Source organism: Centruroides vittatus, unplaced genomic scaffold (assembly GCF_030686945.1).
Source record: "Centruroides vittatus isolate TY-2023 unplaced genomic scaffold, ASM3068694v2 contig_349, whole genome shotgun sequence".
Classification (NCBI taxonomy): Eukaryota; Metazoa; Arthropoda; class Arachnida; order Scorpiones; family Buthidae; genus Centruroides; species Centruroides vittatus.
Window position 1 is genome coordinate 3,828,528 of NW_027122172.1, and position 23,216 is coordinate 3,851,743.

The 23,216-nt window shown below is 29.6% G+C and overlaps 1 protein-coding gene across 6 annotated transcripts in view; it reads left to right on the forward strand.

Annotated features, from left to right (window-relative positions):
* The window catches only part of LOC136974439 (serine/threonine-protein kinase WNK-like), a 161,850-nt gene that overhangs the window by 92,667 nt on the left and 45,967 nt on the right, over positions 1 to 23,216 (forward strand). For 4 of the 6 annotated variants that reach the window (XM_067269322.1, XM_067269321.1, XM_067269327.1 and 1 more), the window contains exons 10-15: positions 7,420 to 8,160; positions 11,085 to 11,161; positions 11,846 to 12,095; positions 12,185 to 12,364; positions 16,084 to 16,308; positions 16,483 to 16,599. In XM_067269322.1, coding sequence (XP_067125423.1) covers positions 7,420 to 8,160; positions 11,085 to 11,161; positions 11,846 to 12,095; positions 12,185 to 12,364; positions 16,084 to 16,308; positions 16,483 to 16,599 — 1,590 coding nt within the window. The remainder of the gene's footprint in view (positions 1 to 7,419; positions 8,161 to 11,084; positions 11,162 to 11,845; positions 12,096 to 12,184; positions 12,365 to 16,083; positions 16,309 to 16,482; positions 16,600 to 23,216) is intronic. The other 2 variants (XM_067269323.1, XM_067269325.1) reach the window with 2 other exon arrangements.

Consider the following 23,216-nt stretch of genomic DNA (forward strand, 5'->3'; position numbering starts at 1 on the left):
TGTGAAGGGATAAGCACGAAAGGAGAGCATTCTAACCAGGAAGGCATGGATGAAGATTAAATGCATCAGAGTAAAGAAATAAAAGAAGTTAATACTCAAAATTCTGTTTTTACTAAAAGTTAATCTGATTGTTTCAACTATGTAAAATTATTAGAGAGGTTGAGGCCGACATTTTAAACGCAAAAACGTGTACGTCGGACGTTCGGCACTGCTTTCCCGTAAGCCTAGAAGTTTGGCAATGGCCTTTGGAATGTCGAGCACGACTCCACTGACTTTCAAAAGGCCATCGACAAACTTCTAGGCTTATGGGAAAGCGGTGCCGAACGTCCGACGTACACGTTTTCGCGTTAAAACTTCGGCTTCAACCTCGCTATTATTGTTGTGAACTCTCTTTTCTCATTGTTAAATTACATTGATTTCTTCCAAGTTGACAGGCCTTTGTTTTATATACATTAAGATTGGTACTTCATAAATGATTTGTAATAGTTTTATACCTCCAAAACTACCGAAAAGCTGTTCCCCTTTGATATTAGAAATTATTTTAAAAATCTGTTTTTGTTTGAAATTTTGAAATCTTTTCATTAACTTTTTTTTAAAAAATGAAGAGTTGGGATGATGATAATATATATACACTTTATTATAAAGTTAATTTTTAATCTGGCAATTTGGCATTTTTGAGGTCATAGCATGTAAAATTGCATAATATTTAAAGACAATTATTATAAATAAAATGTTTAATATTAAAATTCTGTTTAGATTTTAAAATGAAATTAAATATTTTTAAAATTAATCCAAATAAAAAAAACCAAAATTGTTTATTATTATTATTTATTTATATATAAAATGTATTGGTTTCCAAAATTCATTTTACATTTATTAAAAAATAATTAAGTATTATTAAACTAAGTTTCTATGTTGAATTATTAAACTCTATTTGAAATATTTAAATTAACACAATATACTGTGGTATGTAACAGCTTTTTTTTTTTTTTATTTATACTAAAAATGAAAATATATTAATGCTTTTGTGAATAAAATACTTTAATAGAATATTATAAGGAGAATTGTTAGTAAGAACATTAAGATGTTGGCAATCACATATCTTGATGTTCAGCAGTCGGTAGTCTGATTAAGTGTTATTTACTATTATTCAGTCACTAATGATTTATTATTAGATTTATTTTTAGAAAAAAGTGATATTTGACTGCATTAATCAGTCATCTTTATATTCAGAAAGAAAATTCTAAGATGAGAATATTACTTTCAATAGAAGTGAAAATACAGTAGAGTGTCGTTTATCCGAATCAATTGGGGACTGGGGTTGTTCGGATAACCGATTATGTACGGAAAAATATATTAACCTATCCCATGTTGAAATTTTTCTCCATTGCGTGTCGCTTCGTGTTGAATTTTCGTCGATTTTAAGCCCGACGAAACTTTTTATAATAATAATCGAGGCTATTGTATCGTTAAAAATTATTTTTATTTTGTACAAACAAAATAAATATATTGAAAAATATGAAAACAAAAAAATTATACTTTAGAAGTAAATCTAGTTTTTATACTTGAATAAATGCTCAGAGTTTTAAAACATTACTACTCAGACACCTTATACCTCTGAGAAATTATTAATCAAGCATACAGCATATCCTCATCCCATATAAAAATATAGATATATATTATGTTAGTTTACGTTCCTTAAATTATTATTTAGCGGATCAATATGTTTATTTAATCGATTTTATTAATGTTTTTATTATTGTTTATATTTTATATTTTACATGGAATGTTCCAACGGTTTTTTTTTTAAATTTTGAAATATCGTGCGCATATATATTCGAACCTGCACGAGATAACATTCCAGAAGTAAGAAATTGCTTGAGGATGACCTGTGGAACAGGTGGAAAACGTTTGCATAATTAAATTAATAATTTCTCAGAGGTATAAGGTGTCTAGTAGTAAGTAAATCTAGTATCAAAAATGTTCGATTCGGCACAACACAGTCTGACTGGAAAGCTTTTGGTTGACTGGCTTTCGGATAAACGACGCTCTACTGTATTAGTTTTGGCAGATCAATTTACTTGTTTATAGGTCAATTTGTTTTTAATGATGATTTAACCAGGTTTTGTTTTTTCATATTTATCAATTACAAATTTTTGAGTTATTGGAAGAATCAACTGGATTACAATACATACTGTATGGTAGATACCTTAAACAGTAGCCCCTTGTTATATCATGCCTTATATTGTGGATTCAGATATGTCACACTTCTTTTTGTCCCCAAATTTTAAAAGCACTTGAGTCAATAAATTTTAAAATATTAATTGCCATTGAATTTCTTTTTGCAATGAAAAACCATATTTTATTCCTACCATTGTCTTTGAAACTACCACTGTGGGTGAAATAATAAATTCATCAAGATCTAAGTAAGCAAAACAGGTGGCCAGTTCAATTATCAAATAAGTTCCTTTTGATATTAAAATTTTTTCTTTGTTGTTTTAAGTACTGTTTCCTCATTTACAAGTTTCTGTGAATTTTACACCTTTATGTGAAATTTTGAATTCACTGTGTAACTTATAAGGAAAAGATTTTTTTAATTCTAAAGGAAAGTTCTAAAATTTTTGCACAGTAGTAACTTTATTTTGCCTTTTAGAGAATTTTTATTCTTTAATTTTATGTTTTGAAGTTCTACTATATGTTCAATATTTACTTTTTCAATTTTCGGTTATTGTATTTATAATTTTTAATGAAAAATATAAATTACCGAATTTTTAATAAGCAATTTATTATGAAATATAATAATGTATAATGAAATTGCAGCTAATATTTTGTTTTTATATCAACGGTTTTTAAATGTCATTGGTAAATAGTGTTACCACCCGTCTGGTTTTCAACTCACTGTTTGGGTGAACTATTAATTTTGTCCGGGAGTTTCATAGAAATTGTGAAATTACGATGAAACAAAGTTCTTGCAAATATTGTTATAAAATTACACCATTTGAATAACGGAAGACCTTGCACTCACCGAAACTCATCTGCCATTCTGCCATGTAACTCTGTTTATGCTGACGTGTGACGCACAACCTGTCTCTCGACCTTTTTATTTATTTATTTTTTATTTTTTGCTTGTATGTTACTCTTACGCAAGTCCCTAGTACCTAACTGTAACTGATTTAGAACCAGCATGCACACTATTCTTCATTGTAAAATGACATTGCGCATGCGTCAGGAACTTCTGTTCGAACAAACCTGACATGCCGTCTGGGTCAGCGATTTTTGTAAAGGTGGCAACACTATTGGTAAAGAAACAATAATGCTAAATGGGCATTCATGGTATCAATAAATATGTAAATGTCATTTAATATGATATAACCGTGAATAAAATTTAGTATTGCAAAACTAAGCTTATTTTATATTAGAAACACTTGCTGATGAAAGAATAGGGGATAGAGATTCCATAGCAGGTATAAGATTATACATGCTATGGAATCTCTATCAGCCCAGAATTTTTAGTATTGTTATATCATGCCGCCAGATATATAACACTTTTTCTTTGTCTTCCAGCAAGCATGATAAAATGAGGGGGCTACTGCATTAGATTATGAATTCTTGGATTTGTATGGAAAATGTGTAAAAATAAATATTTATAAGAAAAATTTTTAGTACCAAATGAATTGCTAAATTATTCATCTGACTGTAACAATGTTAATTTAATGATTAGATATAGAGCAATTTGATATAGTTAAATTGCTTTATATCTAAACATTAAATTAACCATATTACAAATCAATAAACATCTTGTATAACTAGATGCAGTAAATACTTGTAAAAAAATACAGTAATACCTTGACTTACACTACCCCGACTTACGCGAACCCAGAGTTACGCGATTTTTAAATCTCGTCGATTCGTCTTTTGTTTGAGCGCCACACAACTCTCGATTACTCACTCCCCCCACACTATTGTTCTGCTTACATGTTTGGATGTGTCGCGCGGAATCGACGCATAGCTACAATTTATTTTGTGTTATTTATTTCTGTGTTTGTTATATCTACGGAGACTCGAGAGACTCTACTATGTCATCCAAACGAAGTAGAACTGATTCTTCTGCATCAAACAAGAAAAGAAAAACTTTATCTTTGGAATGTAAAGTTAACATTAGTAAAGACTTTGATACAAAAATGAAAAGTGGTTACAAATTTTATAAAATATAGACTCCAACGCAGAGTGCATTTCTTCTACAAAACGAGAAATAAAAAAATTATCAGCATGCTACGAGGAAATTTTGCGAGAGAAAAAAAATCTTTGAGCCGTCAGACGAATTTGTTAGATTTTTATGAAGCCTTCTACATCAAAATAACTTCGGTTTACGATTTTAATAATATAATTTGTTACACTATGTATTATCTAAGATTTTATTAAACATTTTTTTTTTAATTATTGTTTTTTTTAGTCTCCGGCCCTAATTAATAATAACTTGTATGTATTTATATGCGAAATTATACCCCGACTTATGCGAATTCGACTTGCGCGGTTATCACTCGGTCCCACCTAACGCATAAGTTCGGGGTATTACTGTACACTAATACTAAAAAGACCTAGCAGCAAAAGAATACTTTAATTTGGAAACAAAAATATTTGTTTTTGTTTACAAATTAAAGTATTCTCTTGCTGCTGGAGTTTTTGGTATTTGTTTACAAGTAACCTTATTATTGTCTTATGAATAATCCAGCAGTATGTTTGGAATTAGTAGTTAAAAATCAGGTTGCTATATATGTTACACATAAGAAAAGTTTTTAATCTTTGTTATAATTTTGAATTACACTTTCATATATATTTTTTGAAGCTGTTATAATTTGTGTTTTAATTAGTTAATTAAAAGAACTGTTAATACAAAGACAATTTTTTTTTTTTTTTAACTTCTAGAAGAAAAAGTTTTGTGAATAATAATAAATAAAACAATATTCTTTTTTAGATTGATCAGCATATGGCATATAACTGGGGAGACTGGCACGTCAGAAACCCTGGGATTACTGGCATGCTAGTCACACTGCGACTAAAAAGTAAAATTAATTAGATCTAACAAAACTAGTTGTTAAATAAATGTTAAAAAAAAACATTCTTCCCAGTACAATAAAATAACAACATTGTAATTTGAATGACTTAAAATCAGAAAGAGCATTTTTGTTAACAAGGTAGTAAAACAATTAGTCTCCTATTGACAGTAGTAGGAGTAGTAATTAGTCAGTATGAGCTGCACTGACAATGTATCCTTACCTTGAAAGATAACACTTTCCTCTCAAATTTCATACAAAGCAGATGTTAATGGGTGTAAGTTGAGATAATTTACAGTCAGTTTCTGAAATTTGATTTGTTTATTTTTGTGTTTTTGGATCAAATTACAATAAAATAAACATAAGAAATTTCGAAAATGCTTTTTTTGAGTATTTTATATTGTTAGAAAGAAGACAAAATGAAGAAACTAAACATATAATTGTAGTTTTGATGTGCCGACAGTTTCATAATTTTAGAATAAAACTGGCATCTATGATATGTCATGCGACATAATTTGCTCTTTTATTTGTGTCCCTGGAGAGAGATGTATAACCTCACTTAAACTATCGTGGTCTCCTCCAGATAGACTGACATGATAGACAATCCATGAAAATATGGTAATAATACAATAAACATTACAATTACACAAAGCTGTAACTCTGGCAGACAAAAAGAGTACACCATTAAACATACACACAACACTAACTTGGATCTAATGTAGTACACAAAATGTACAGATACTATCAACAGTCTGGGTCCAGGAGCTCCACAGTAATTACCCTAACAATCTTGTCCTGGATCACATTGTCAGATTTTCATCAAACTGTTGGCTGACTCATAGATGGCTCTTTGGAGAGACATCAGGTTCTTGATTGCTACAAAACATCAAGTCATAAGTACAAAATCTACAGAAGGCTTGTCCTGTGAATTTGTCCTAGCCATATATTTTTACCAAATAAAGTATATTTTTTATAGCTAAAATTCCATATTTAATTAAAATTATTTCTAAAATTTCATACTTTTTTTATGGAAAATTGTATAGTTTTTAATTAAATTAATCACAAATTGTTATAGTAAATCTTTACAATTATTTTAATCCATTTAAATGTGTTAAATGCTTTTTAGTGTTTGGAAAAACTAATTTTACTTTCCTTGCCATTATGTACATAGGCTGTTTTTTTTTAAACCTCTAATGATCCATAAAACAAAGACAAGTGTAAATAACAAAATGAATTTATTCCAAAAGTTAGGTACAAACATGGTTACTTTTCGACATAATCACCGTGAAGATTGAGGCATTGACATATCTACGGACAAGCTTTGCACAATCCCCTCTTCGTAGAATATTGCCGCCAGTGACTCGAGATGGGCCCTAATGTTGTTTCGAAGATCGTCACCAGTCTTGAACCTCTGCCCTCCTAGCTGCATTTTCAGTTCAGGAAAGAGGTGGAAGTTTTCACACATTAAAGGTGTGAAAACTTCCACTTTTCAGATTTCCATCCATCCTGGAACTTTTTAAACCAGGTATAGCCCCGATTTAGTGCTGAGTGACAATTTAGTTATTTATTTTGATTAATAATACAAATGTTATTTTTAAAATAAAATTTCATAAAAGCCAGGAAAGTTATGCAACTTGTTCCTAGATTTTTTTAAAATTGACATTGAGTTTTAAGATCAATTGAATAAAATGTAAATAATAATGTCAATAAGTTCTTATTCAGTTTTGTGTAGATGTAATTTTATAAATGTTGAAATTAAATAAATTTGCCCTTGACATTTGAATAGAACTCTAATTAAACTTAAGAAAAACTATGCTTTATTGGAATGTAAACTTTTGAAATCTTTAAAATTCAAGCATTTATCCAAGGCTTCATTTTTAAAGTTCGGAAAGGTTAAAAGTATTTAGATTTTAGTTATAAAAATTTTAACTCCAGTAAAATGTAGTTTTTTTTAATATAATTTTCGTCATTATTACATTGTTTTCATTCAGAATTAAAAATGACTTATACTGAAAATTTTATTATTATTGAATGATATTATTTATTATAATTATAAATAAATTTCATGTATGTTAGAATATATTTTAATGAATCATTTTAAATTTTGGAAACCAATATACATTTAAATATTTAATTATGAAATTGGTGCTCTTATAATCACGTCGAAATTTTGAAACTAATTTTACTTAAATTAAACTTTAGCTAAAATAACTTTTCTATTTTAAATTTACTAATAATTTTTTAATTTATATAATTTTCTTAATCTGTCTTTTTACTAAAACATCAATAGGATATTTCATTTAATCCAAATATATCTTCAAAATATAGTTATACGTAAAAATAGTTTTCGGACCTTTTTCTTCAGGCTTCCGTGGCTGTTGTGTATACGTCAGTTGGCCAGGTGATTGGATCAAGTCAACAGAATGTTTTTACATCTATAAATCAGCCAAATTTGACAAATTTTTCTCAAGGTGGTCAACAAATACTTTCCACCTCCCAAATAGCCTTACAAAGTTCTCATCCTTCCACAGTTGGTCTCCATTTGGGATATCAACAGCAACTTCAAAGTGGACAGGAGCCTTCTCAGTCACTCTCTCTTATCTTACCTCAGTCATCTACAATTTGCTCTGTTCCTGCTCAAGAACAAGGACTTTCCGCTTCCCAGTCAGTTCTCCATCCTCCTGTAAACCAAGTTTTAGGTTTTTCTCAATCCACTCTGCCATATAGTACTTCAACTTCTTTTCAACTTCCTCACCAAGTAGTGACTGAACAACCTACAGCAGTTTCTCTACAGTCTTCCATTCCACAACAGATCGATAGTATAGATAAAATTCCAGAAGCATCTTGCTCACAATACACAATCCAGTCTCCGCTGCAGATTGACAATAAAAGTGAACTCCCTATTACACCAATTTTAACTATTCCTACTAGTTTTCAAGGTGCTGGTTTAATTGAAAATCCCATTACACAAGAACAGTTTGGTTCACCACAAAAGAGCTGGATACCTCAAGCTGCAGTTATACAACAACAGTCTAATTCCTTACCGTCTTCTCTTCCATTTCAAAATTTGCCTTCTACAACTCTACAGTTTACTCCATATCAACAGGTAGGCTCTTCTAATAATTTAACACAACATTTTCTTGCAACAACTCCAATTTCGTCTAATCCGTCTGCACAGTTTATTCCCTTTTCAAGCATATCGTCGAGAATGGATAATGCTTCAATATCAATGGAGTGTCAAGAAAATTTTCAAAATTCCTGCAATTCAAATCCTAATTCCCCAATTACTAATCAGTCTAATTCTCATTATATTATAATGACAGTACCTTCTAATGGAAATCAGCAACCAAGTCAAAAAAGAGCTTGCTCAATTGGTTGTCCACCCTTTCAATATACTTCAAATTCCTCATATTCAAATTCTCCTGTACAGTTGACCAATAATCATGTTTCAAATTTTGTTAGATCACATTCATTTTCTCAAGCATTCACACCAGTCTCACATGTTGGTAGATCATATAATCATGTTCAATCACCACTTGCCCTTCAAAATAATAGGTCGTTTTCAAATAATATTTATTTGACACATCCTGAACAGTCTACATGCATTCAATCAAATAGTAGACCTAGTACTCCATTTCCACCTATTCAAGTATTGGTACAAGATCATGTTCCTAGCAGAAATTCACCAGTTAACCTAACACCACCCCCACAGCTTTTATCTTTTCCTCAACCTCCCCAAAGTCCAAATGTTATTAGACCAGTAACCCGAGTTGCTTCTCCGCTAACATTACCTATTGGATCATCTCCACCTTCACCTCTTCCAACTCCTCCCCATACACCGGATTATTCAACAAGTTCAAAAGAAAACTTTACATATTCAAATATAGCCCGAGCTGCTAGTCCTTGTCCTTCTTCTAATGGAAGAATTCACATTCCTAGATCTTCTACATCAACTCCATGTTCTCCAGTCTATACTTGTATACAGCCATCATTTCATTTACAATCCAAAAGAGATCTTTGTAGATCCACTTCTGTAATTGCAGTTCCTACTCATTCACAATCTTCCAAATATTTGTTATCTCAAAATTCTGCTTCAACTCCATCTTCTCCAGTTTCCTCATCATTCCTTTCATCTTTTCCTACACAACAATCAAATGTATCTCAACAGGAAGACCAAACAGACTTTAAACATTATGAGTTATTCAATTACCCAAATAATAATCTTCAAGTAGAGTATGGATTTACTCCTCTACAAATTCCTTCAAGTTCTGCCAATACTTTTAACTCTATGTCAAATAATCTTGTGTTTATTCCTTTGGAAAATATTCTTGTTCACAAGAATTGAATGCTATGAGCAAACCTGCTATGACTTTCTCCTCAATGTGCCTTAGTCAACAAGACAATATTGGACCAATGGAGCACAATCCCAACTCACAAATTCCCCAAACGTGGGTTCCTCTGACGTCTCTCGCTATGCCTACACAATTTGTTCCTGTTTCTATGGCTAAAACTGACAATGCCCAAAGTATGAACGAAGTTGCTAAACCGAATCCAGTTTATTTGAGTCCTCAGAGGTCTTTGCCTTCCATAAAGCTACAATCCTCGTTTCTTCATCCAAAAAATCAGGTATTTTTTACGGAAATGTCGGTGGAGGTCAAACCGCACTTGTCTCTGATTCTGAGAACAATTTCTTTGCTGACTTTAAGCTGGAATATTTCTTTTCTTCTTTGGTTTTCTTTAAATTTGATAGGTTGGGGCAAGCAAATTTGTAGTATGCATTCATATAGTGAGAGGTGAAAATAAAACAGGAAGCTTTTACTAACATACCTTAACTAATATATATCTTTTATCTACTAATGCAACTGCTTGCTATATTAACATGCATGTTAATTTATCTTGCCTGCAGATGGCAATAATCTGAAAAATTAAGCAAAATGTTTTTTGAACATATTTCTAATCTATAAATAACAAATTAGTATAAACCAGAGATGACAAAACAAGATACGGGGTTCTTATTACTTCAGCAAAACTTTATATTAAGATTAAGACACAGAAAAAAGAGTAAACTACTAAATTTAGTAGTTTATATTACTCTCTCAAATGAATTTCTCAGTTTGAAAACGTTAAATAAAGATAAATTGTTTTGCTGAAACAAATTAAACTTCATTCATTTTGAAAGGTCACAGTTTTGTACTAATTTGTCATTTTATCAGGTAATAAAACGAAAAGTTTACTTACAAAGAGGGACGACAGGAGTCCGACACCCAGATGATTTGTTACATGTTGCAAGCTAATTTTTCATTTGATTACCTGATACATATATTTATATAATCTTCTCACAATATTGTAGCATTTGTGTGATTAAGAAAATATGAAGTATTTTTAATATGCCTTATTTATACTTCATTCTTATAAGTAATTGACTAATAACCTGTATAAAGCAACATTATTTTCAATGAAATTTTTATAATTTTGTTTAAAGCTTAAAATGGGAATTTAATCATTAATAACAGTATTTTGTACTAATTTAAATATAAAGAAGCAATTTAAACTTTAAGAATTAATTAATTTCTCGCAAAAACTAAATTTTGAAATGCGTGAAATGTAATATGTGAGTATAAATTAAAAAATTTATAAAGAAATGAAATGTTTAATATATTAAATAATATAATATAATGTCTTGTAAAAAATTCCTACTCAAAAGTCAGTTAATCTATATTGTTTTTAAAACAATTCACTTTTAAGGCATGTTAAAGATCAATTCAGATATTAAAATTTGTTCCTTAATTGTTTAAAAATGTAAATTATTGTTATAATGGCTATTTTAACATAAAAAAAAACATTAATAATAATAATAATAAAACTTTAACATTGTTTAATGCAGTTTAAGTATGCATTGCATGCAGCATGAATTCAGATTTCTTTTCAGTTTTTATTACTTGTGCTTATTTTAACAACTTATTAATTCCTTTTTTTTTCAGACGTCGAGTCTTTTTGTTTGAAATTAAATAATTAAAATTTTTTATTTAGGATATTTCTAATACTCAAATGCAGACTACTATGCAGAATCTTCAAGTGCAACAAATGGATGAAAATAAGCTAGACAGGTAATTTGATTTTATTACTTTAAAGCAGCGTTTCTCAAAGTGGGCGATAATGTCTTCCCTCGTGGGCGGTGAGTAAATCTAGGGGGCACTGGAGGCAGGGTACCGAATGGTGACCAAAGGCAAAAGTTGGGGTCGCCGACAGCCGTTCCCTTTCCTCTGTTAAATGGATAAGAGGAAACATTTAATGGTTTCCAGATATTGAGAACAATGTACGGTAAGGGCACAAAGTGTGAGATTCGTAGAAAAGTTTTTTTAAGAATATTTCCAATCCTTTCTCACACAAGAGAAAATGAGTTAGGGGCATTGGGTATAACTTTATGGAACAAAGGGGTGGTGAATTGAAAAAGTTTGAGAATCACTGCTTTAAAGTTTAAAAATTAAACAGTTTTCAAAAACCCAAAAATATTCTTTATTTGTTTGTATTCTTTGCAAGATGAAACCAACTGTAAAATGGCAAAAATGACGGCCAAGTAAATGAAATATTTCTATTTCAGTAATATTAATCTTTTAAATTATGACACAGTACCAAGTTTTATGCAATTTTATTTAAAATTTTTTATTCTTTAAGTTTTCAAATGTGTTTAGAAAATGTTCTTATTTTAAAAGTAAACAATGAATTTTTTAAAATTACTCTATAAAGTTTGTTTATTATGTAAAATGTTTATCGAACTCCCTTTCTTTCAGTAATATTCTAAGCTCAGATTCGGCTTGCGAACAAGCGGAATCGTCAGAAGTTTCTAAAGAAAGGGCTGCTAAAGCTGAAAGAAGAAAAGGTAAACGGAGACGAACGCAAGATCGGATGTTGAGATTAACTGTACTCAATGTAAAAGATGGAACCATAGTTGAATGTGAATTAGAATCTACCAGAGGAAAAACTGTTACTTTCAAATTTGATATAACTGATATTGTTCCTGCAGATGTAGCTAATAATTTGGTATGTTATGTTTTTCAATTCTATAAAATTTTGATGCAGTTTCTCAAAACAGCTATTTTTTTATATACTTAATAAATGATCTTTTTCAGGTGGTTACTAATCTAATGACAGAACATCATTCAGAAGCATTTATAGAATTAATAAATGATATTGTACAGCAGCTGAAGGAGAATCCAGATAAAATACCCATTATTCAGTATCAAGATCCTTCTAATACGTCGAGTCCAGTAGTACAACGCAGACAAACTGGACATGAAATTCTTGACAGGGTAAATTTTTTAATAATGGTTTTGTGTGTGTATATCTATATATGAGGAATTGCACTGCATAGCACCAAAATCACCACTTGGCAATAATTTTTATTAAAGTGGCAATAGAAAGTGCTGGTAAAATCCTAGTTTGCTTGTTTCGACATTCAGCGTGAAATTGAATCACAAATCACACTTCGGGAAAGATGGCAAAATGTCGAGCTTCTGTCCCATGCACAATACATCTAGCAATGTCACGACATCACGTGGCAAAGTTCGGAATGAAAAGTAAGAAGTGACATTGAGAACTAAAGACAGTTTTGTGCACTGCCGCCCAGTGTTTCCAGATTGGGATATTTTATCGGCCGACAGAAATTTTGGGGAATTTTTGGGATGACTTCTTTCTTTTTTCTGAAAAGAAAAGATTTATTTATCAAATGAAAATTATCAGTAGAATGAAAATGACCTCCACTGATAATGTCAGCAAACTGCAAATTGTTTTATTACCCTATAAACAAAAGCTCCATTCCAGTTTGTATGTTGAGAGAGGAGCTGGGGATTTTTTCCCCGGGTTCAGGAGAAAATTTAGTAACTCATAGTGGCTTCTATTCCTATAATTTAACTTTATTTCTATTAACAAAACATAAAATCTTTAAGATTGCCTTTTTTTAATAAATAAACATTCTGTGTGTTTTAGGAATCTTGCTAGCTTTTTCAAATCTGTAGTTTTGTTTTTTTTTTCCGACGTTACCTTGAAAACTGTAGCAAAATTTAAAATTTTGTAGCAAAACAAATAATGTAAAAAAATGCATTCAACATGATTAAAATTGTAGATTTTATTTTGATATCATCCAGTACAAAATTAGAAATTCTATAACTTATTCATAGTCATACTAAGGCAGCTTGGAAATCACATTCTCTTTGAAGTGGACCATTGATATATTTATCAAATTGTTAACATTTATTACATCTAGACTATTGTGTATTAGGGTTTTAATGAGATTCATTTCACTAAACCAATATAATAATAATTTCACCGAAAATTATCGTACAGCCATCCCAGTCTGTTACGTTTGCAGATTCAGATATATTACACTTTTTTGGTCTTCCAAATTTTAAAAGTACTTCTGTCAATAAATTTGAAAATATCAATTGCTATTGAATTTCTTTTTGCAACAAAATATGGTGTTTTATTCTTATCATTGTCCTTGAAACCGTAACTGCAGATAAAACAATAAATTTGTCAAGATGTAAATAAGCAAAACAAGTGTACTGATCAATTATCAAATTTTTTTTACATATATAAAAAGTCTACATATATAAATTGTTTATTGGTTTTAAGTACTGTTTTCTCATTTACAAGTTTCTGTGAAATTCACTGTGTAATGTGTAAGAAAATGATTTCTTTAAATTCTGAATGAAAAGTTCTAAAATTTTTGCACAGTAGTAACTTTATTTTGCTTTTTAGAGAATTTTTACTTTTTAATTTTATAAGTTTTGATGTTCTATTATATGTTCAATATTTATTTTTTTAATTTTTATTGAAAAATATAAATTAAACAAACTTTTAATAAGTAACTTATTATGAAATATAGTATTGTATAATAAAATTGCAACTGATGTTTTTTTTTATATCGACAGTATTTGTCTTTAAGTGTCGTCGTTAAAGAAACAATAATGCTAACTGGGCATTCGTAGTATCAATGTATACGTGAATGTTATTTAATACTATATAACGGGGGCGGCCAGACTTTTTAGAACTTGAGCCATATATTGAAAACAGAATTCGTTGAAGAGCCGCATATACATATATACATATTTTTCCACAGCTAAAGACAAATTTGGTCAGTTTTTATATAGTAAAATAAACAGTACTAACACAATTTTGAAAAAATCACATTTATTAATTAACTTGCATGAAAATAAAAAAAAATCACATTGATACATAAAGCTTTAAAAGATTGCACCACTATTACAAATAATAACAATAAATCGACTGACTAACACAAAAAAAAAAAAAAAAAATACAAAACGAAATCATTTAATATTTAGTCTTTACTAGTTGAAGAATGAATTTGTAAATTGGAAACTGAGTTTGGATAATTTGGTGTGTAATTTGTAACGGCACTTCTGAGCAATTCATTTAAATGGGAATTGGTAAGCTGCGAATGAAATTTCAATTTAATAAATTTCATATTAGAATATAAAGATTCAACTTCATACGTTGACCCAAATAATGATAACAGTCGACATGCTGCATTTTTTAAATGACCATAATTATAATTATTTTTTCTATTAATGTTTTTACGTATTATGTTGTTTAATAAATATTACATTTATTTTTTAATAAATAATGTATAACGCTATCATATTTTGACTTTTTTATTTCAAACAATATATTATTTATTTTATATTATCCAGGAATCATACATAAAAAATAATAAAAGCAAAATTAAAAAAATAAAAACAAATTTGGTATAAATTTAAGTATCTTGCAGTGAGCCACAAGTATACTAGAAAAGAGCCGCATGTGGCTCAAGAGCCACAATTTGGTCACCGTGGCTATATAATCACAAATAAAATTCAGTATCGCAAAACTAAGCTTATTTTATATCAGAAACATGTGCTGATGAAAGAATTGAAGATAGAGATTCTTTAGCATGTATAATCTGTTTAGTATAAGCCCAGAATTTTTAGTACTTTGTTATATAGCAATTTTTCTTTGTCTCCCGACAAGCAGGATATAGCGAGCTTTTTAACATATTAAAGCATTTTTGAAGTAATTCTGAAATGTACAAAAATACATCATCGTACAGGAAACTATTGCATTTGTCTAAGTGAGAAATTTTCTGTCATTTTTTCGCGAATTTGCAGACAAAAGTTGTTACTAAATTACACCGCTAGTTGCAAAAAACTGAAAAAACTACCAGTAGCGAGATCCCTAATGTGTTTTATTGAATATTTGTTTGAAAAAAAGAAAATGGTGAAAGGAAACCACTCTATTCCAATTGTATTTTTTAAGAATGGCAATCGTAAAAATTTTTGAAAAATGTGAAAATAGCAATTGACAGGAGGAACACTGCTCTTTAATCACTCTGGAGATGACATGATGCATGACTATATTGTGTTGATTGAAAAAAACATGCAAAATCATTGATGAACACATTATTGTACAAAATTTGCATTCAGAATAATTCGTGTGCATATAATAATCTTCCAAACGTGTACTGTTTACATGATATTGACAAAAGATACACATTTTCTGAGTAAGAGAAATAAAGCAATGCTTGTTTAGCACAATACAATAGATCACATTTATTTTACTAAATTACACTGCATAGGAGTTTGAAATGATCTTTACTATTCTTGAGATGGTATTGATGGAACTGCACCATCAATCAGATTTCAGTTGTCAATGTTTTCTTTCACCTTCAAAGTCTTTCAAAAATGTCTGTGATTTGTTGTAGTTGCTTTAGCTCTGTGCTTTCTTTGCATATTGGGTCTTGGGTCTTCAGCACACCATGTATCAAAATTCCAATTTGCAGAATACTAGCGCACTAAATTATTATTGAATAATTTTGGATTATCATCTATTTTTCAGAAGGTGCTGGATTAGCAAACTTCTACCGTATTTGATTTTATAATTAATTATTTGATTACTTTGGCATTTTTATTAGATATTAGCAAGACTAAATTTTTTTGGAACCTCAATTAAACTTACCTTTATATTTTGTGTGTAGAAATTAAGTCTCGAGAGTCAAGATAGCACTCCGTCGACACCTAAATATTCCGAGAAAGAAACCGAAAGTTCGTTTGCAAATCAAACACCGGCCACTACGGCACAAGTTAAACCGAGCAACGAGCCAACTCCAGCTATGGTTCAAAATCAACCTCAAGTTAGTGAGCCTCAACATACCGTTCCAATGAAGATTGCCCAATCTCCTTCCCCTATATCTCAAGCCCAGGTGATTTCTTTCTTCCTATTATAAGTAAAAATTTATAGATATGTGAAAAATAAGATACATATTGACTAATTTATGTTTACAATATTTCTAAAAATTTTTTCTCATACTCTGTATACAATGAAAGTAAGTTGAGTTAGTTTTCTAAAATAATTTCTTTTGATGTGATATATCCAGGGCATGCGAAGTGCCCTGAGGAAGAAATCAGCTCGTTGGAAAAAATTTATAACTTTTACTCATTATGTTTGTTGTTGTGAACTTCCACACATGCTGCTACCTGGATTTTTATCACAGGTTAGTTCATTTTTTATCTGTATGGCTTCCACAGCAATTTGTGGTGATAGAGCACATGATAAATTTTTTAATCATATGCATATTGAGTTTTAAATGCTATGCATTTAGACATTAAAATATTATAAATCATAAAAAGAAATAAGATTTCGAAAAATATTTACAAATAACTGTTGCTTCTAAAACAATTTTCAAATGCAAAATAAGTGTCTTTGAATTAAAAATGTAGTTAATATAAAATATAGAGAAATTATAGCACTACAGCACTTTATTAAAAATTGGAGCTTGGCACTATAAATTCAGGTTTAACATTTTGTTTTTATTTTCATTTGCTATTTGATTTATGTTTTTTGTATTATAGGTCAGCAATCTTTTTTTTTTTTTTTTTAATTTTAAATTACAATATTAGTTATAAGTTTATGTTTAATGTACGGTAAATGTTAAATTGAAAGAATGAGTAAATGATCTTTTGATTTAAATACATAAGTATGAATTCCTTATTCATCTTTACACATTAACATGATGATCATAAAACGAAATTTTTAATAAAGTTTAAGTGGATTAAAAATATATATTTTTTTCTATGAAAAATACAATATAATTTTTTGGGACAATTTTAAAGTACCGAGATTGCAGTGAATTACAAATTCTCTTATATTATTACATTCACTTAATTGTGCACATCATTCTGTGATTAATTACATTTGTGATGTGCCAAGACGATTAATGTTCTTGACAACATGTTTAAATTTAAAACCACTCCTTAAAATAAGTTTGTGGAAGACAAAATGAATTTATCTGATGACAGTTTTTATTTGGTCTGAAAAACATTTGTCTTTATGTTTTACGTGGACATGCTTTATTATAAAGAGTGGTTTTAGATTTAAAAATCACGTCTTGCTCAATTTGTGTCAAATTTTCTATTTCCAATATTTTCATTTAATGATGTATAATACTATGTTTAAACATTTCTCAGTACTAATTGAGATAAATGACTACAGTTTTTACATGTTTAATCCTGCAAGAAATTGTTACCCTCATAACTTTTGTTTAAAAAAATCTAATATTAAAAGTCTATTTTGTATTTTTAATGTGTTTAAAAATTACTGCAAAAAGCGAAAGAGAACATTTTAATTTGGAATCAGAATAACGCATATACAATAATTGTCTGGAAATCAGATATAAACAGAAATTAATAAAATTTAATTTCAAATTTAGCAAATCATTCTATCATTGACTTATAACAAATTAAAATTTGATGTCTATATTTCATTGAAAGTATTTGCTGTTCTAACAGTAGCATTTGTTATATTGATAATTTAATATTGAAGTATTTAGTTATTGATGTATTGCTGTTCTAATGATATTTCTTTCGTGTAGCCATATATTGTGATATTTATCATGTTTCAACATCAGAAATAATTATAAATGTTTAAATTGAATGCCATTGTTGTGAGATTGAACAAGCAAACATAAACAAAAGCAATTGCTTTGGTTTACAAAAGAAAACTATAAAACGCATGTTTCTCGCATTTGGGAATGCATTAATTAATGTTTTTACTTATGCAGATACATTTGTGTAATTAAATATGTATGAGACGTTTAATTATTTTCTATATGTATTACACTTGACTCATCTTAAAATGAACACCAAGTAAATTCTTGCATTAGAATGAATTTTGCCATTGTCACAATGTTAATTTTTACACAATAAAGCAAACAAAAATTTTACCAGAATTTGTTAAATCAAATTGTAAATTATCTTCACAAACTTCAAATTATTATTTACTATGGACGTAAAGGAAATGACGTTCGTGCGCGGGAGTCTCGAGGATAGGGAAGGTTATGGGTGGTATTTAATGTGTCTGTTTCACGTGTGTATAGAGTTTAGCATCTTTCCTATTTTAGAGATGGTATTGTCTCCGTGGATAAGTGTTGGCTATTAATGTATAGCTGAAATTTGATATCTTTGGAAAATGACTTTTTATAAATCAAGTGCCATATTACTTGGATTGTCCCTATTTTTATTGTGTATAGGCATAATTTTGTTGTTTTGCATTCCAACTATTGTTCATCTCTTATTAAGCAAGAATTTGCCACTTTCAAATGGTTCGTTAACATTTAAAATATGGAGCGACATTCCTATTCCAGTATATCAAAAAATTTATTTCTTTAATATAACGAATCCGGATGATGATTATTATTACTATTAATTATTTTATTATTCACGTTGAAAATGTAAAAAGCAAGTAGTACTGTAATATATGTTCTATTTCGAGTAGAATAGATTTTCTTCTCGTAGTAATCGAAAATGGGTTAAACCTCTGATTGTAGAGCAATTCAAACATCTGGTTTCATCGGACCATCCTATTGTAAATATGAATTAAAGTTTAAAGACACTCGCCCCTCTAAATAGATGCAGTCCCGTGCACGCACGTGCTAGATTGCATATTGGAAGGTGCATACAGTGATTCAAGATTTGGCTCCTTTTTTTTATTCTTTTGGCACCAAAAATATTTTCAACTTTTCCAAACAATCTTCAACAGAAAAAAAAGTCACAAATTTCTTTTAGCTTTGTTTTATTTAACCATTTTGATATACTGCTCCATACTTGAATGGCAAATACCATTTCCTCCTAATTTTGTTTGATTTGAAAATCATTTAGATCATTAATTTATTTAACTTTATTTAGTAAATTAATTCAAAATAATATAATTTAAAGATTTCAATTGCTCGTTAATCCGTAACTCTGTAAATTATATGATTTTGACCTGAAAATCATTAATATGAATTTTCAATAAAGCAAACTAACTATTGTTCTTCTAGCAGTTTGTATTAATGCAAGTTGATTGTATTGCTTATGTACTCACCTTATTTCTGAGACTGTAATAAACAGTTACACAATCTAAATTTAATTAAACAAACAGTTTTTGGAAAATTTATGAGCAGTGACGTATGGTTTTGGAAAAAATGAGATGCGGACTGGAAATTTTGTCTGTTAAATTAAGATTTTTACTGTAATTAGATTTTGTCGTAAGAGAAAATTATAATATAGTTTAATTGGACATTATAATTTTGCACTGGAGTTTAGGAATGGAATCACTAATTCAAGTGAATTACTTGTTCAGACACAGATTGAAAATGTGGAGTGGTATGTCACTTTCATTTAGCAAACATCAGAACAAGATGTTCTTAGAATGGTATGGGTAATTGAAGCTATAAACAATGATGATGTCTTTCAACAATTAAAGAGAGTTCATTTATGTTGTTTATGCCAAGACCAAAATTTTAAAGTTGAAACACACTATTTATTCTCAAAACTTTAAAATGAATTGATAATCACAGATGATGGAATTATACTAAGGGGACACCAGAATACCGAGATCCTCGGAGGATAAGGTGGTCATACTAAGTACATCAAGGTGATCGGGATATTATGAAAACCAAATAGTTACTTTGATCTGAAGTTTGATTCTGGAAATAGACACATTAATAGAAAGAGCTATTCAAAATTGTATTCCATGAATTGCAACAAATGACTTTTTCAAAAGATAGCCAATAAAAATGTCCAAGTTATCTACTGCACCTTGGGAAAAAGCCTAAAAAATGTTTTTCATATATTTTGCGTACTTTCCACTACTACTGTTTTCTGAACAAACAACAACATTACAACCTGATACATTATAAACTACAAGCCAACCAATGCCATATGTTATCAGGCTAGTATTATAGACGATATCTAGCCTGATAACATATAGCGTTGGTTGGCTTGTAGTCTACTGTTTTTTTGTTCTATAATTTAAAACACACATTGATATTTTAAAAGTTTGTTCTTGTTTTGAATTTCCATTTGGAATTTGAAAATCCTGTGTTCTATTTTTGAATTATTTGCCTGATGAAGACTGTAATGTATCATCAGATGTACTTACCTATTCTATGCCTAAATAAATTTATTTTAATACTTTAAATAAGAAGTGAATAAATCATCCAGAAAGTGACAGGTTAAAATGGCAACAGATAACAACAATTCTTATGCTGTTATTGCATTTATATTATAAATACAGATACTTCTTGATTTATCAACATTTGCTGTAATGAACATCATAGTCAATACATCCTGACTGATTTTCCTGATTATCAGCTGAACATACAGCTGCCATTAAGTGTAGTTCTGTTTTCAATGATGTAAAAGTCTGGCCATTATGAATTCAAAAAAAAATACTGTAGTAGTGATGAGGATGATAGCAGTAGTAATAAAAAGCACAACTTTCCTTTAGAAACTAAGCTGCCCACCAGTGGCTAAGTGGATAAAACCACTGAATTCTGTTAATCAGTTACAGGTTCAGGCTTTGCCAATGTGCAGTTTTCTAGGTTTTCTTCATGTGTCTTACACTTAAATAGGGATCAGTTTCCCATAAAAATTCTCTTGGCAGAATCCTCTCTTTGCAGATCGCCAGTGTTTTACATTGCCATATCTCATCAAACCAAACCTTAAGAACTGAGCTAGATATTATGTTTAAAAAAAAGATTTTGAATCACGTAATGAAACTATTGATGGGTAAGAGCATATTTACAGTTAGACTGCTATTGCATGTTATTCTCTTATGTTTTAAGATTGTTTCTATTTTTTTAAGTGATTAAAATTGTTTAACACACAACAAACAGAAACATGACAAACGATCCCAAGAATTACTCTCGTTCTTAAAAAGTGCTCTCTTGTTGCTGGTAATTACAACGTCATACCAAAGCAGTTCAGTATAGTCTGTCAACTTTGTATCAAGAAATTATTATTATATAAAATATATTCACGAAATTAGAAGAAACAATAAAAATGTCTTCGTATTTGGCCTTTTTAATTCCTCGAAACACAACAGCTTTTATGGCAGAGTCAACCTTTTATTTGAGCTACTCATCTGCTCTTGATATGCAAAAATGTTTTAAAATTATTATTATTATATTTATTTCCAGTAGTAATTTTTGTTTCTGACAAATTCATCGGTAGAAAAAAAAATTGACACACACAAAGAAAATAGATCTAATTAAATATAAGTTTTGCAAATTTTTTCATATAAAATTTCTAAACCATAATTTTTATTTCCATTTGATTGTTACTATTTTACTAATTGTTGAAACTATTCCTTAAATTATTGTATTTTAACGTGACCAGCTTTTTCAATGATCCATTAATTATAGCTTCATATTGTGATACTTAGATTAGGGTGATGAATGGACTTGTACAAAGCTTAAATCATTATTATTATTCATAATTATAATTTAATATACAGTCGAACCTGTCTATCTCAAAAATCTTTTTATCTTGAAATTTTTCTTTTTCTCTTGCATTTTCATCCTAAATTTATTACATTTTCCATGTTTATTTCAAATAATTTTCTTTCACAACCTTTATATCTCAAATTATGGACAAAGTGTTAGTTACAAATTCAAAGCTCAGTGACTAAGTTTTGATGGAATAAACTGCCATCAGTTTATGAGTTGAGAAACATCTCTTACAATCGGTAGCGTAGCGTAGTGGGAGCGGCAGGGGCGGCCCGCCCCAGGTGGCACTTTAAGAACGCGGCAAAATTTTACAATAAATAATAATAATACCTAAATAAGGGGGCGGCGAGATTTTCCTCCGCCCCTGTACGCGCTCAGACAGAGCACAAAAAGGCCAACGCCACTGCTTACAATACAATACATACTGTAGTTGCCATTAATGCCTTGTTTTTGTAATTGGCTGAGTTTGGCTTGCATCTTATTGGTTAAAGAAAGTCAGGCAACAGAAACTGTCAAACATGTTTTATTTAAACCTAATACAGATATGTACTGTACTTGCTATTGTATTAATAAAATATTGTTCCTCTAATCAAACCTATTAATGTTTACCGTATAGGAACCTCTATATCCCGAAGCTTGTCTGTCTCAAAGTTTTTTCTTGTTCCTATGAGATTTGAGATAGACTGGTTCAACTGTATTTCAAATACACACGTGTTTCTTTTTTGCAACTTTCATTTTTTTAAGAGTTTTACCTTCAGAACAAAATGTTAAGTGATTTATGGTTTAAATAAAGCTATGTTATGTTTCTTCTCTGTTTGAATGTGAAAGTTATTAGTCTTTGTAATAACTTTCTTTTTCTTTTCTTTTTTTTGTTTAATTATTATTAATCTTCAGTAATTAAATGGATGATGATGATAAATAATAATACTCTACAGTAATAAAATTTTTTTTTTTTTTACAAATGCTGAATAATAAATGATTGAATGTTGCTGAAAATTAATTATATTTCATCTAAGTCTTTGTCATCGTAAAATATAAATATCAAACAGTCATTTCATTAATTAAATTTTTTGTGCAAATAACTAATATATTGTTTCAGTCGTCGAGAAATTAGATGGTGGCCAGATGGCCAAAGCGGTAAAACATCAGCCTGCCACCTCGGGGAATCCGGGTTTGAGGCCAGGTCAGAAATTTTCACGAGAGGTTTTGATTCAGTTATGTCGGGCCCCGTTTTTCGTCATTTGGCCGAAATCATGATGAATGTGGAAAAAGACCCTCTTAGAGCCTGTGAGAGAATGGAAAGAGTAAAAAATGAATCATAGGGAATGTAAAATGGACATAAA